At 43.0% G+C, this 15020-nt stretch overlaps 2 protein-coding genes across 6 annotated transcripts in view; both read right to left on the reverse strand.

Moving 5' to 3' along the window:
* The window catches only part of map7d3 (MAP7 domain containing 3), a 39448-nt gene extending 36519 nt beyond the window's left edge, over nt 1-2929 (reverse strand). For 4 of the 5 annotated variants that reach the window (XM_055926872.1, XM_055926871.1, XM_055926869.1 and 1 more), the window contains exon 1: nt 2820-2928. In XM_055926872.1, coding sequence (XP_055782847.1) covers nt 2820-2865 — 46 coding nt within the window. In that variant the 5' untranslated portion in view covers nt 2866-2928. Of the gene's footprint in view, nt 1-2819 lie in introns of all 5 variants that reach the window. The other variant, XM_055926867.1, reaches the window with a different exon arrangement.
* Nucleotides 2930-3104: 175 nt separating this feature from the next.
* Nucleotides 3105-7555, reverse strand: LOC129858626 (tumor necrosis factor receptor superfamily member EDAR-like; the record flags this gene model as incomplete). Its single annotated transcript, XM_055927936.1, has 7 exons — nt 3105-5629; nt 5872-5911; nt 6031-6178; nt 6332-6485; nt 6612-6725; nt 6977-7098; nt 7362-7555. Coding segments are annotated over 7 exons (1068 nt in total), but the record flags the coding sequence as incomplete, so codon positions are not given.
* Between the last annotated feature and the right edge of the window lie 7465 nt (nt 7556-15020).

Consider the following 15020-nt stretch of genomic DNA (forward strand, 5'->3'; position numbering starts at 1 on the left):
GATCTTGTCCATGAGAACTGGGGACACATTCACTCAAGAGCTAAGCCTGGGCTATTTCCAGAGCCACCGGGATGATACGTCAGCGACAGCAGGTCGTACGCCATTCTCACTGGCTAATGAGAGAATGCCCTGACCAGAGCTTGGCTCCTTAGGGTGCACACAAGGACTGTCCCAGGTTGATGTGATGTATGTCCACACATCACTCATGGTAGGCTAACAAGTGCAATTGAGTGGATAGGCTAGTAGGCTCAATGCTTATACAGTCCACTGATTCAAAGCAAAATCTATGAACTAGGCCCATCTTTCCTTTTTAGTATGTCATTTACTACTCCATACCGTCAAAATGAGAGGGCGATGGACTGGCCTCTTATTCAAATAATGTAGTCTACATTTGCTTCTCAAATCTTTCCACTGTGCCGAAAGGAGAGGGCCTTTTGCATGAGTAAGCACATCCATGATCGTTAACTGCAACACAATCAGTTCTTATTCACCTTATAAAAAAAGAGTTGACCTGCCTGGGGGCACGTTTCTCTGTGTTTTAATGCCTGGTGAGGAACCAAACTGTGTTCTTGACTGGGGCTCTGCCATCTCACTGACTAGCGGGTCATGACCTCAACTCAGGGTTAACCTCCTGCAGAATGCAGAGATGACAGGATCTCCTCCTAGCCGTTTCACTGCTACAAGCGACTGCACCAAATAAGGCCTGTCAATTTCCTCCTTTGATTCAGTCACAGCGATTCAGAAATATTGATCAAGCTTTTGATTCTACAGCCCAGGCAGAGCCAGGATTCAGATAGCCTTGCCTGGATTTGAGTCCCAGGCATCTGATCTGCACTCAAGGTCTGAATGCCCAGTTTGATACACAAGCTCACATTCTTGTGGAGATTTTAAGGCTGGACTAGATTCCAGCCATTATTTTGTTAGCCTTCCTATGTCCAAATGTTGAGGGAACCTCTACAAAGTCAGTGCAGTTGGGATTTTCAAACATCCCCTCATCACCCTCTAGGCTAGATTGCATTTCACTGGAAAAAAACTTCCACAAAGCCACATCAGAGTGAAAATAGTGAATGGGAAACTGGATGAAGAAAATTTATGGTCTACTTTCAGAAACCCCTTCTCCACAAGGACAAATGCACACCCAAGCCGTGTTATGTTGGGGGGGGGGGGGGGTAACACTAGCATTTCAGCCAAATCTTACAGTTTGAGTCAAAACAAACTGGGCATTCAGACCTTCTGACGTAGACCCAGTGAGCACTTGGCTGCCACTCAGGAAGTGGCCCGCAGAAGAGATAAAAGGAATGAACGAGGGACATTGAAAGGAAGTGTGTAAATAAAATTACTGCCGTTATAGGAGGAGTAAAAGACAGAAAAAGTGTTGGTTTATACAGCAATTTTCAACCACTCAAGAAACAACCCTTTATCACTGACTGCATCCATGAAAACTAGCTGTAACTGGACAGTCTTATACTCCATCAGCAGCTATGTGGGCTTGTTGTTCAGTGCCTGTGTGGAACTCAGTGCAAAACCACGTTAGAAGTTATGTAGCTAGCTAGCTACATTGTCAAGACAATTTTTGACCACGGACATGATTACACTATTCTAGTCACTCTAATCATGCTAAACTTTCAGTCACTCATCTAACATAGGGTTTGGATTATTGCAATTCTCTATTGAATGGACATATCTTTATAAAACTTGAATTACATTTTAATTTTATGGGTGAACACCTTGGAACCTGTGACATGTAAACAAGGTTAGTACAGTAGACTGAAATATTTTTTACTTTGAGATAATGTTCACTGCTTGAATCCCGCTTGAATGCTAGCTAGCTAACAGGCCAAGACAATTGATGTTTTAACGTTAGCTAGCTAAAATTAGCTAACAGTTACATACAGCCAAGTAGGAAAACTGCTGCATAGACAAATAAATATGGTTAGCTAACTAACGTAAAGCTCTTTGCTCAGCTACCCTGCTAATTTAATTTTAAAAAGTATCACTTGCTGGCCTTCCCAAAATCAATCTTATTAGCCAAGATATCTACCTAACGTTGGCTAGTAAACTAGTTAGTTAGCCAGCCAGAAACCACCGTTTACTACTTTTCATACAAAATGGCTAGGTACCTAAAGTTGGCTTATTAGTTAACGGTAGGACTACGAGTCAAAGATGGGCATGACGTTAGTCAGAAAGTAAACACTTGTGAGGCTGGCTAGCTAAGTGTATACACAAACGAGCCAACTATGTTAAATGGCCAAATGAGTTAGTTAGGTAAAAGCTAACTAGTTAGCCAAATATTTTTTTTAAAAAGTTAACAATGTATGTATGGCGCCAGACATCAGCGCGCAGATGTGTCAAACGGTCATGAAATCAATTTCGGATCCAACGATTGGTTGTCGTTCTGCTACTACAGTAACTCTGTTAGTTTAGGTGTTTAATTGCAGTTCACAATAAATAAACTAACTTTAATTGAAACATGCCGAACGTTGTACCAAATATAATGGCGTGGTTATGATAGCTAGCCAAGTTACATTACAGTGCAAAATAAATGACCCGGTAAACTATCATTTTGATGTAGCCATTTCGCTAGCTAGTAGTAGCTTTGACAGATAACGTTAGCTATCAAAGTAGCACCGGGGGGATCAGACTACCAACCCCAGCACATTGTCAACGGATAGCTACGGCTTACTAGCCACAAAACATGTTCAAAATGTGTAGCTAGGTTACCGGTAGCAGGGTTACTTAGCAAACAACCAAGAGCAACTTCGACTTAATAAAATACATTTGGCACATCAATATTTAGTTACGCTATGTGTATTTCTTACCCATTTGAGCTCGCAACTCTTTCAGAGACGTTGCACCCTCCGCCATTTCTATGAAGTTTTCCTTCTCTATTTTTTATGGCACATTACCCAGAGACGCGCATAATCCGCGGGTACGTGGACATCCAAGTAAAACAAGGGAACGAGCCAATAATAGGCAATAGCGTCACCTAGCGTGAGAATTTATGGATGACAGTAGGCAACTGTTGCTTATCATGTATTTTGACGTGTTGATGGTGAAATCCTTTCAAAACACAGATTATGGAATGATAATGTATGTATGTTTTATTACAATGGAAGTTTAATTAGAACACAAGTAATATTAGGCCTCCCGAGTGGCGCCACGGTCTAAGGCACTGCATCGCAGTGCAGGATACGTCACTACAGTCCCTGGTTTGAATCCAGGCTGTATCACATCTGGCCGTGATTGGGAGTTCCATAGGGCAGTGCACAATTCACCCGGCGTCGTCCGGATTTGGCTGGAGTAGGCCGTCATTGTAAATAAGAATTGGTTCTTAACTGACTTGTCTAGTTAAATAAAGGTTACATTTATTGTTTTGTATAAACATTATATGTATTGCTGTCATAGCATAAATACAAAGTCTCCTTGAGGACTTACCTTATGGAGAAAGCTGGAGAGTCTGAGGAGATAGTTTCAGGAGAAACTGCTTTGCTGCAATGGTGAACCAACCCCTCCCATAAAGAAAACAACATGTTCTCCCTATTTCCATCCAACACTAATGCTTCTGTCCTACCCCATCTCACATGCCTTAGCCAGCGGGCCCTCATTAATTTGAATGGAAAACAGGGAGAAACATGACACTGTGGGTTCAGTTACACTGCCCTGAATGATACAGAAGAGCCCCATGTTATTTAACACTCTAACCACCATCACAAATAATGGAAGTGGTAGTGAGATGTTGGGCCAGTATACCTATGAGATACTATAAACCCCACAATGGTATATTTGTCATGGGTTCACAGCCTGCCGTTTACATACTATTTGATGGTTAATGATGACGTCTCTGTGCTTTGCCTCCTGTGATTCGGATGACAAGTCATCTATCTAGGTCACATTACAATGCTGACTATTCACACCATATGCAAACAAATGATTCCAGACTGTCTTATGCAACAGAAAGGAGTTCAACGGTATTACATATGTAATGGCTATACATTCAATGGGTTAATTTAACCAAATGTGTACAAGCAATGGCAGTTTATAGCCCAAAAGAAATCACGTTTCAAACTGTCAAGTTCTGCTCTGTTTCGCTTGATTAAACCAACATTGACATAATGACAAAGCAAAAACAGGTTTTTAGAAATGTTTGAAAATTCATAAAATAAATACGTTTTCAGACCCTTTGCTATGAGACTCGAAATTGAGCTCAGGTGCATCCTGTTTCCATTGATCATCAGTGAGATGTTTCTACAACTTGATTGGAGTCCACCTGTGGTAAATTCAATTGAATGGACGTGATTTAGAAAGGCACATACCTGTCTATACAAGGTCCCACAGGTGAAAAAACCAAGCCACGAGGTCGAAGGAATTGTCCGTAGAGCGAGACAAGATTGTGTCGAGGCACAGATCTGGGGAAGGGTACCAAAACATTTATGCAGCATTGAAGGTCCCCAAGAACACAGTGGACATCATTCTTAAATGTAAGAAGTTTGGATTCACCAAGACTCTTTCTAGAGCTGGCTGCATGGTCAAACTGATCAATCTGGGGAGAAGGGCCTTGGTCAGTGAGGTGATGGTCACTCTGACAGAGCTCCACAGCATCACGCTGTGGGGATGTTTCTCAGCGGCAGGGACTGGGAGACTAATCAGGATCGAGGGAAAGATGAACGGAGCAAAGTGCAGAGAGATCCTTGATGAAAACCTGCTCCAAAACGTTCAGGACGTCAGCGCTCATGACCTTTGCCCCACGACCTCAGGACCTGGGGCAAAGGTTCACCTTCCAACAGGACAATGACCAAAAGCACACAGCCAAGACAACCCAGGAGTGGCTTGGGGACAAGTCTCTGAATATCCTTGAATGGCCCAGCCAGAGCCCGGTCTTGAACCCGATTGAACATATCTGGAGAGACCTGAAAATAGCTGTGCAGCGACACTCCCAATCCAACTTGACAGAGCTTGAGAGGATCTGTAGAGAAGAATGGAAGAAACTCCCCAAATACAGGTGTACCAAGCTTGTAGCGTCAAACCCAAGAAGACTTGAGGCTGTAATTGCTGCCAAAGCTGCTTCAACAAAGTACTGAGTAAAGGGTCTGAACTTATGTAAATGTGCTATTTCAGTTATTATTATTTTATGTTTTTTGGGGAAAAAATCGAAATGCCTGTTTTTGCTTTGTCATTATGGGGTATTGTGTTTAGATTGATGAGGGGAGAAAACAATTGAATCCATTTTAGAATAAGGCTGTAACGTAACAAAATGTGGAAAAAGTCAAGGGGTCTGAATACTTTCCAAATGCACTGTATGTCACACAGGCCAAGGTGGGATTGGCAACATGTCCCTAGGGCCTGGATGTCTCTGTGTGATTGGTCACCAGACCACGGTGTATCCTAGCAACAACGTCAGGGCGGGGCAGGAGGGCGGCGGCCTGGGCCAGTTGGGGCAGTAGGATGTAGGTGGAGGTGCGCAGGTACTGGAAGAGATCCTGGAAGCCATGGAGGTTAGAAAGGACCTCCGGGGTGACACCCAGGGAATAGCCCAGCCTTCTCACCCCACTGCCCCGGCCACAGCCCCCTGAGTCCAGCAGCAGAGACAGGTCCTGGACTGTGTCATAGTTTAGCTCCTCCAGACTCTGACCTGGACCAGCACAAGAAGACTAGGAGTTCAGTGTCAGTCAATGACATAAATATTGGTGTAAGCACTGTAATAGAGACTTGTCAGTCAACACCCAAACCGTGGAAACACAAAAAGTCAACCTGATATCAGTTTCTGAAAACATTTGGTTGTATATTCATATGAAAATACAAGAGCATGAATTGATTGAATTGATCAATCTCACCCTCAACATCACTTGATCAACATGGGAGAGCCTACCGTACCTTGAGAAACTGTGCAGATTTCCAACAGTTTTTGTTCCATCTACAAATGAAAAGTGGAGTGAGTTAGACTAGTTATAAGAATTTCCTAGTGTCTCATAATTTATAATAGATCATAATTCATTAGAAAATGAAAATGAAAACACAAAGCACATGCAATACCTCCTCTGGTGTGTGACAGTGTCCTCTCTGACCCTCCCAGGGGCCGTCTTCACCTCCATGTTGAAGGGATGGCTTAATGTTGGTGGTGACATTGATGACAATGGAGGTGGGATGCACTTCACCCTCATGGCTCAGTGAGCTTAGGCATCTTATTGGTGGAAAGAAAGAGGATCTATTGTTTGACATCTATTCATCCACAAGCCAACATGACCGGTAGACGGAGAAATGCAGAGAAGATTGTTCAATTGCCCCGATTACAGTTAATCCCCAAAGCAGAACCTCTGGCCAGGAGGATAGGTACCTGTGTTGGGCGTTCTGTGTTGGTCCAGGACTCTCTGATGGGGTAACTGGTGGTTTCTCTCCAGTCTCTGTGGTGTTAGAGAGGAGTGTATTCCGTGGGAAGGCTGTGTCTACTTCAGAATGTAGACCTTCAGGACAATACTTTGGAACCTGTTCTGAACACCCCACAAAAAAAAACACATATAATCCACATTCCATTCCCACCTTGTGTGAATATAGAAAACAAATGGGAGATCGAGTACAGTTTTTAGCCATGGTTTGAACGTGAACACAAAACTCACTGAATCTCTCAATGATCAGTAGTAAGGCCCAAAGCAACAGAAGCAGTAGGAAGATTGAGGCGGAAGTCACTGAACCAATAAGAGCCATGGAGACTTGGACCGTATCCAGCGTCACTAGATGAACAATACACACATAACCATCATCTACACAACTAGTTTTAAGAGTCAATGTACTATTACTCACTGTTCTCTGTAACTCCTTTGAAACTTCTCCTGGAAATAGTGATTGCCAATGAAATTCTCACTCTGAGGAAGATCATTTGAAAATCAATGGGCGCTACCAGTGGAAGGCTTACAGTGATGCTATAATTGTTTGCTAACAACATTCACTTATTTGCTGGCTGTTAGATTCATGTTTACCTTACCTGCTGTGGAGGTGTGTTTCCACTGCAAAGGTAAACACTCTTTCCGGATCTTGCCTGTGGGGCTGTAACAGGGCATGCACGACAGGTCCACCTCCCCACTCCTACTTCTGAGCTTATAATACCTGAGTACAGACATAAACACCAGACATAAACACCAGACATAAAGACATACGCAGCATGGCCCATGGGGATGGTGACTGATCCTAAGTTTCCTTCATGCTCTCTAAGACTACAATGTTTTTTGGCCTCTCTTGAGCGTTATTGGAATACAATACAATGGAATTGTAATCAGTATGACCCCCTTCAGTGACCCCCTGAAGTGAAATGTTACGTGTTTCCTTTTGTCTGCACTGCACTTTACTCACCCCATAGATATAGGACTTACCCTGGGAGGCAGTTGCCACACTGGGCGTTGTTGGTGGGTGAGCACACTGCTCTCTCCTGGCGGTTTAGCAGAATACAACGAGTGCACTGCCAGCAGGGGGCCAACCCAGTCTCAGTACTGAACTGCCCCTCTGCACACGCCACACAGCGGCCGCCCTCTCCCCCATCCCCATAACCACAGTCCTGGGACAGGAATCAGACAGGTGTAGAGCCAGAGGCAGTTAAACAGATACACCCAGACAAACAGACACATAGACACACAGCCCCCCACACACACACACACACACACACACACACACACACACACACACACACACACACACACACACACACACACACAGACAGACAGACAGACGCGCACGCACGCACGCACGCACGCACGCACGCACGCACACACACACACACACACACACACACACACACACACACACAGGCATATGGATGGACGAACTAACGGACGGACGGACGGACGGACGCACACGCACGCACGCACGCACACACACACACAGTAACTCTATGTGTTACGTCTGTTAGCTGCTCCCCAGGTCCACAGACAGGACAGTCAACACAACTGCCATTAGAGTGCAGAAACTGGGTCTGATCACAGCTGGGCTGAGACAGTGCCAGCAGACAGGATGCCTGTGGAGAAGCACAAGCCACAAATAAACACTTATTGGCATAACTCTATGGTGAAACTCCCCCACAACATAACACAGAATGTAGAAGGACCTACCATCAGCAGAGCTGCAGAAACACTGGCCTCCATAGAAAGACCCTCCATGGTCCTGTAGTCTGGGCTGCTCAATGTGGGAGACATTCAAATTATAGTAATCAACTGAAGTCAGGAAATCATTCATTTCTCCATCATTTTGCAAAAAGAGTAGACTGCCCTCTAGGGGTTCCAAGTCATATTTTTACAAAATGCGACAAACATTCTGTCAATGATAGCTGATTTCAGAAAAATTCTAAATTGTTGCCAATATTGAATACATTTCAGAATTTTGAATATGTCCATATGCCCAGTAGGTAGCAGTAATGCACCTTAACATTGCACACTGCCATAAAACACCAAAGAAGAAGAGCCAATATTGAGAAAAACAGCAACAATCATGCTATATTACATAGACATAGTCCTTAATTACCATACCTGTAATGCTTCTTCCCAGTGTGTTCTCACTCAAACTTTATGGGTAAACTTTATGGGTGTCCAGGGTCTGGGGAACTCATCCAACATGTATTCGGAACTGCCTGCTATTCTACATGGCAGACCCTCACTCAGCACAGCAGAAGAGAAGGAGAGGGTGCTTACCTCCTTTAACCTTCAGGCCCCTCCCTCTCTCTCCACAGGGTGGCTCACAGTGGTGGGAAAGCTTCATGGGAATCCCCCTCTCACCACCCAGCATTCCTGCTCTGTGACACAGGAGAGATTCCCTCCCAGGCCAATAGAAGGCAAGGGAACACTGGGGATGCTGATGCCCACCTGGAGCCTACGTAACGGCTGGCCTTCTCAGGTTCCCCCTGGTCTGGTCCTGGCTGGGAAGCCCTTTCCAGGGGCTGGGCTCTGTTCTATAAGGTCAAGGAAGGGAGGGGGGAGCAGGTGAGCCTTGAAAGTGGATGAATACAGTCCTCTGTTTCATACAAAGGAATAACCTTGTGTATGTAGGCTGTGTGTGTGCCTCCATGGGCCTTACTCCTCATGTAGTGTATTGCAGATTATAAACTGTATACAGAAATGCCAGTTATATAAAGAAAAAGACTCAACTACTGAATAGTGATGCACCTTGAAGGTTACAGCACACTAAATGCCCAATAGGTGGCAGGCTCAGGAGAATAAAGTAATGACCTTAAATCAAAACAGCAGACTCTCAGGAAAACTATTACATTTGTTATCTGAACTGAAAACCTAAAGGTGAACGTTGCCGCCGCTATTTGCACAACATTACAGTTCGGTATTGGTATTTTATTATAGATTGCCATTAGATGTTGCGAAAGCAGCAGCAACTCTTCCTGGGGTCCACAGAAAACATGAAACACAACATAATACAGAACATTAGCAGACAAGAGCAGCTCAAGGACAGAACTACATCAATTACATGACACTACACATAAGAGTCATTGGACAAAGTGTATTCTGTTTGTCAAGCGCCACGACTCTTGGCCTGAACATTAACACGCATCGCTTGCGGTACGGTTTTGGAAGTTTAAGGACCTTATCTTTCATATCAGCAATAAATATTTTTCAAAAAACCTAAAGGTTAAATTGATACACACCCTTATAGGGTTAGGGTTCCCACACTGCCATATCTCCATGTTACAGCGGGTGTTTACAGAAGACAGAGGGACCACCAGTGTTAGTTAGCTAATCTAGCAAGTGCTGAACACCAGTGTGTAATGGAAAAAGGCCGCAGGAAACGTGTTGTCACTGAAAAAGACTGTCGGCTGCAACTGTGATAAAGCCGGTTAAAACTGTGTACAGTAAGTGTATATCTTGCATTTGTGAAATAATTTTGATGTGATATGAAGGCAAAGGGCTTTATGTTTCTAGAACCGTATCGCAATTGAGAATCGATTCACGTTTAGAGGGAGTATTTGGCTGTTTTGGCTGTCAGAGCATTCGGAAAGTATTCAGACCACTTGATTTTTTCCACATTTTGTTACATTACAGCCTTTTTCTAAAACGTATTAAAAATGTTTTTTTTTCGCTCATCAATCTACACACAATACCCCGTAATGACAAAGCAAAAACAGGCTTTTAGAAATGTTTGCAACTTCATAAAACAAATCTAAAACTGAAATATCATATTTACATAAGTTTTCAGACCCTTTACTCAGTACTTTGTTGAATCAACTTTGGAAGCAATTAGAGTCTTGTGTCTTCTTGGGTATGACGCTACAAGCTTGACACACCTGTATTTGGGGAGTTTCTCCCATTCTTCTCTGCATATCCTCTCAAGCTCTGTCAGGTTGGATGGGGAGTGTCACTGCACAGCTATTTTCAGGTTTCTCCAGACATGTTTGATCGGATTCAAGTCCGAGCTCTGGCTGGGCCACTCAAGGACATTCAGAGACTTGTCCGGAAAACACTCTTGCATTGTCTTGGCTGTATGCTTAGGGTCATTGACCTGTTGGGAGGTATACCTTCGCCCCAGTCTGAGGTCCTGAGCGCTATGGATTGGTTTTCATCAAGGATCTCTCTGTACTTTCCTCCGTCCTTTCCCTCGATCCTGACCAGTCTCCCAGTACCAGCCGCTGAAAAACATCCACACAGTATGATGCTGCCATCACTATGCTTCACCGTAGGGATGGTGCCAAGTTTCCTCAAGACATGACGCTTGGCATTCAGGCCAAAAAGTTCAATCTTGGTTTCATCAGACCAGAGAATCTTATTTCTCATGGTCTGAGAGTCCTTTAGGTGCCTTTTGGCAAACTCCAAGCAGCCTATCATGTGCATTTTACTGAGGAGTGGCTTCTGTCTGACATAGGCCCTTCTCCCCTGGTTGCTCAGTTTGGCAAGGCGGACAGCTCTAGGAAGAGTCTTGGTGGTGCCAAACTTCTTACATTTAAGAATGATGGGGGCCACTGTGTTCTTGGGGACTTTTAATGGTGCAGACATTTTTTTGGTACCCTTCCGCAGATCTGTGCCTCGACACAATCCTGTCTCAGAGCTCTAAGGACAATTCCTTCGTCCTCATGGTTTAGTTTTTGCTCTGACATGCACTGTCAACTGTGGTACCTTATGTAGACAGGTGTGTGCCTTTCCAAATCATGACCAATCAATTGAATTTACCACAGGTGGACTCCAATCAAGTTGTAGAAACATCTCAAGGATGATCAATGGAAATAGGATGCTCCTGAGCTCAATTTCAAGTCTCATAGCAAAGGGTATGAATACTTATTTAAATAAGGTATTTCTTTATTTTTATTTTTAATACATTTCCAAACATTTCTAAGAACCTGTTTTAGCTTTGTCATTATGGGGTATTGAGTGTAGATTGATGAGATTTGATATTTATTTAATCAATTTTATAATAAGGCTGTAACATAACATAATGTGGAAAAAGTCAAAGGGTCCAAATACCTTCCGCATGCACTGTACTTCTGAAATTAACATATTCTGTAAGGGCCTTCGATCTTAAGGAGTAACAGTAGACTCCTTAAGTGTACATCTTGGGCTACGCTCACACATACTACATGTGGGCACACATATGCACAAACACACACACTCTATAGCCTATATATTTATTTTACATTGCCTCTCTTGTTCTCAGACTAAGCACATGCTGTACTACCGTACAACAGGATTGATTCAACTGTTATTCTCCTCAATTATAGTAAACCGTCTCCAATTTCAGTTCATATGCCATGTCAGCAAGTATATCTTACATTTGCATTCAAATTAAGTCACTATTACCAGAAGGATTAGCCTAAATATTAATGCGAATCTAAATGTTACAGTATTTTCTGAGTATAACTGCGTGTTTTCGCTATGCATTGCTGCATGGCATCTGTGTGCATATCTTTGCATTAATTTTTTTATTATTGTTATTTTTTTAAATTGAACCTTTATTTAACTGTGCTAATGAGGGCATAGCTTATGATGTATAGACACCAGGTGGTTTCCCATCACCCCTGACTCATTCTCTAGACATGTCTGTCTGTTAGCTGCACACCAAATAGTGAAAAGACTCAAATCAAGGCCTTTAACATACAGTTGAAGTCGGAAGTTTAAATACACCTTAAGCAAATACATTTAAAATCAGTTTTTCACAATTCCTGACATTTAATCCAAGTAAAAAGTTCCCTGTTTTAGGTCAAGTAGGATCACCACTTTGTTTTAAGAATGTGAAATGTTAGAATAATAGTAGAGAGAATGATTTATTTCAGCTCTTATTTCTTTCATCACATTCCCAGTGGGTCAGAAGTTTACATACACTCAATTAGTATTTGGTAGCATTTCCTTTAAATTGTTTAACTTGGGTCAAACGTTTTGGGTAGCCTTCCACAAGCTTCGCACAATAAGTTGGGTGAATTTTGGCCCATTCCTCCTGACAGAGCTAGTGTAACTGGGTCAGATTTGTAGGCCTCCTTGCTCGCACACACTTTTTCATTTCTGCCCACAAATATTCTATGGGATTGAGGTCAGGGCTTTGTGATGGCCACTCCAATACCTTGACTTTGTTGTCCTTAAGCCATTTTGCCACAACTTTGGAAGTATGCTTGGAGTCATTGTCCATTTGGAAGACCCATTTGCGACCAAGCTTTAACTTCCTGACTGATGTCTGAGATGTTGCTTCAATATATCCATGTACATTTCCATCCTCATGATGCCATCTATTTTGTGAAGTGCACCAGACCCTCCTGCAGCAAAGCACCCCCACAACATGATGCTGCCAACCCCATGCTTCACGGTTGGGATGGTGTTCTTCAGCTTACAAGCCTCCCCCTTTTTCCTCCAAACATAACGATGGTCATTATGGCCAAACAGTTCTATTTTTGTTTCATCAGACCAGAGGACATTTCTCCAAAAAGTACAATCTTTGTCCCCATGTGCAGTTGCAAACTGTAGTCTGGCTTTTTTATGGCGGTTTTGGAGCAGTGACTTCTTCCTTGCTGAGTGACCTTTCAGGTTATGCCGATATAGGACTTGTTTTTACTGTGGATATAGATACTTTTGTACCTGTTTCCTCTAGCATCTTCACAAGGTCCTTTGTTGTTGTTCTGGGATTGATTTGCACTTTTTGCACCAAGGTACGTTCATCTCTAGGAGACAAAACGCGTCTCCTTCCTGAGCGGTACGACAGCTGCGTGGTCCCATGGTGTTTATACTTGAGTACTATTGTTTGTACAGATAAACGTGGTACCTTCAGACGTTTGGAAATTGCTCCCAAGGATGAACCAGAATTGTGGAGGTCTACAATTATTTTTCTGAGGTCTTGGCTGATTTCTTTTGATTTTCCCATGATGTCAAGCAAAGAGGCACTGAGTTTGAAGGTAGGTCTTGAAATACATCCACAGGTACACCTCCAATTGACTCAAATGATGTCAATTAGCCTATCCGAAGCTTCTAAAGCCATGACATCATTTTCTGGAATTTTCCAAGCTGTTTAAAGGCACAGTCAACTTAGTGTATGCAAACTTCTGACCCACTGGAATTGTGATACATTGTGAAGTGAAACAATCTGTGAAACAATCTGTAGGAACAATCTGTGAAACAATCTGTAAGTAAACAATTGTTGGAAAAATTACTTGTGTCATGCACAAAGTAGATGTCCTAACAGACTTGCCAAAACTATAGTTTGTTAACAATAAATGTGTGGAGTGGTTGAAAAACAAGTTTTAATGACTCCAACCTAAGTGTATGTAAACTTCCGACTTCAACTGTAGATAGGGCACATACAGTACATCTAAGTTGGGTAGAATTTGTATTTATTTCCATATTTGAAGAACTCAAGTTTTAGATAGCATTGTCCAGCTGCCCTCTGTTGTGTTAGTTACGTTTATTGCTAATTAATAAGTAACCTAGGGTACTAAAGGAGAGGGCGTGGAGGTCTTCTTAAAGATAAATACACTAAAGTCTCCCTCCTTCAACAAAGACTATTGTCCCAGGAGGTTCTCTTTACCTTCCATTAAATATTATAGACAAATAAGAGACAGTTTATTAATTAAACTCTCATTTGCTTGTGTTTTCTGGCAAAGGAGAGTGCTGTTTGGACTGGGGAATGACACAGGTAAGTCATAGTTTTGTTTGCATGTACAGTGCCTTCTGTCTACTTTAATACACATAAGTGAGTTTTTCCCAATAGTTTTACTCCCCTAAAGTGGGGGGACAATGTACAAATTTCTAAACGGTTCAACTGATATGGATGAAAATACCCTCAAATTTAAGCTGACATACTGCACTTTAACCTCATAGTCATTGCTATATTTCAAATCCAAACTTTTGGAGAATAGAGCCAAAAGAAGAGAAAATGCTGCCCTGTCCTAATAATTATGGAGGGCACTGTACTGATAACGGTTCTATTTGCAGATAGTCATTGTTCCCCTTTTCTGACATGAGAGATATTGTTTCTCTTTTGTCTTTAGACTCGTGATGGATTCTGCCAGGAGACCGTGTTTTATAACTGTGTGTTTATCAGTACTGGCAGCCACTTGTCTTCCATGCTCCGGTATGGTCATAAATATACTGTATAATAATGTAATTATGAAGCATTAGTGTTACAATAGTATCAATAAAATGCATTATGGCTTTGACTGAAGACTGGAGGAGTTTTGGGAAATTTTCCAATAATGTGTGATATTGGTTCTGTGTCTGTACCAGGCTCCCCAGGCCCCAGCCTGTGGGGTAAGAAAGTGGTGTTCATGGGTCGTCAATGTGTGTGGCAGCTGGATAAGGGGTGCGTAGTGCCCCCCCTGGAAGAGCTCAGTGTGTGTGTGCACCTGCACCGAAAGATCGCAACATCTGAGTGGACAGGCTTCGTATACAAGGCGCCTGGCGAGAGACAGGTAGAGCTGGGGCTAGCAGGCCGAGGAGGGTTCCTGGTGGCATGGCTGTTTGGGCATCAGTGGTCCGTACCAGAGGATCTGCCCCTGAAATGCTGGCACAATGTCTGCCTCACCTGGTCCAGCCACTCCGAGAGGCTCCGGCTCTACATCAATGGGA

Source organism: Salvelinus fontinalis, chromosome 6 (genome assembly GCF_029448725.1).
Source record: "Salvelinus fontinalis isolate EN_2023a chromosome 6, ASM2944872v1, whole genome shotgun sequence".
Taxonomy (NCBI): Eukaryota; Metazoa; Chordata; class Actinopteri; order Salmoniformes; family Salmonidae; genus Salvelinus; species Salvelinus fontinalis.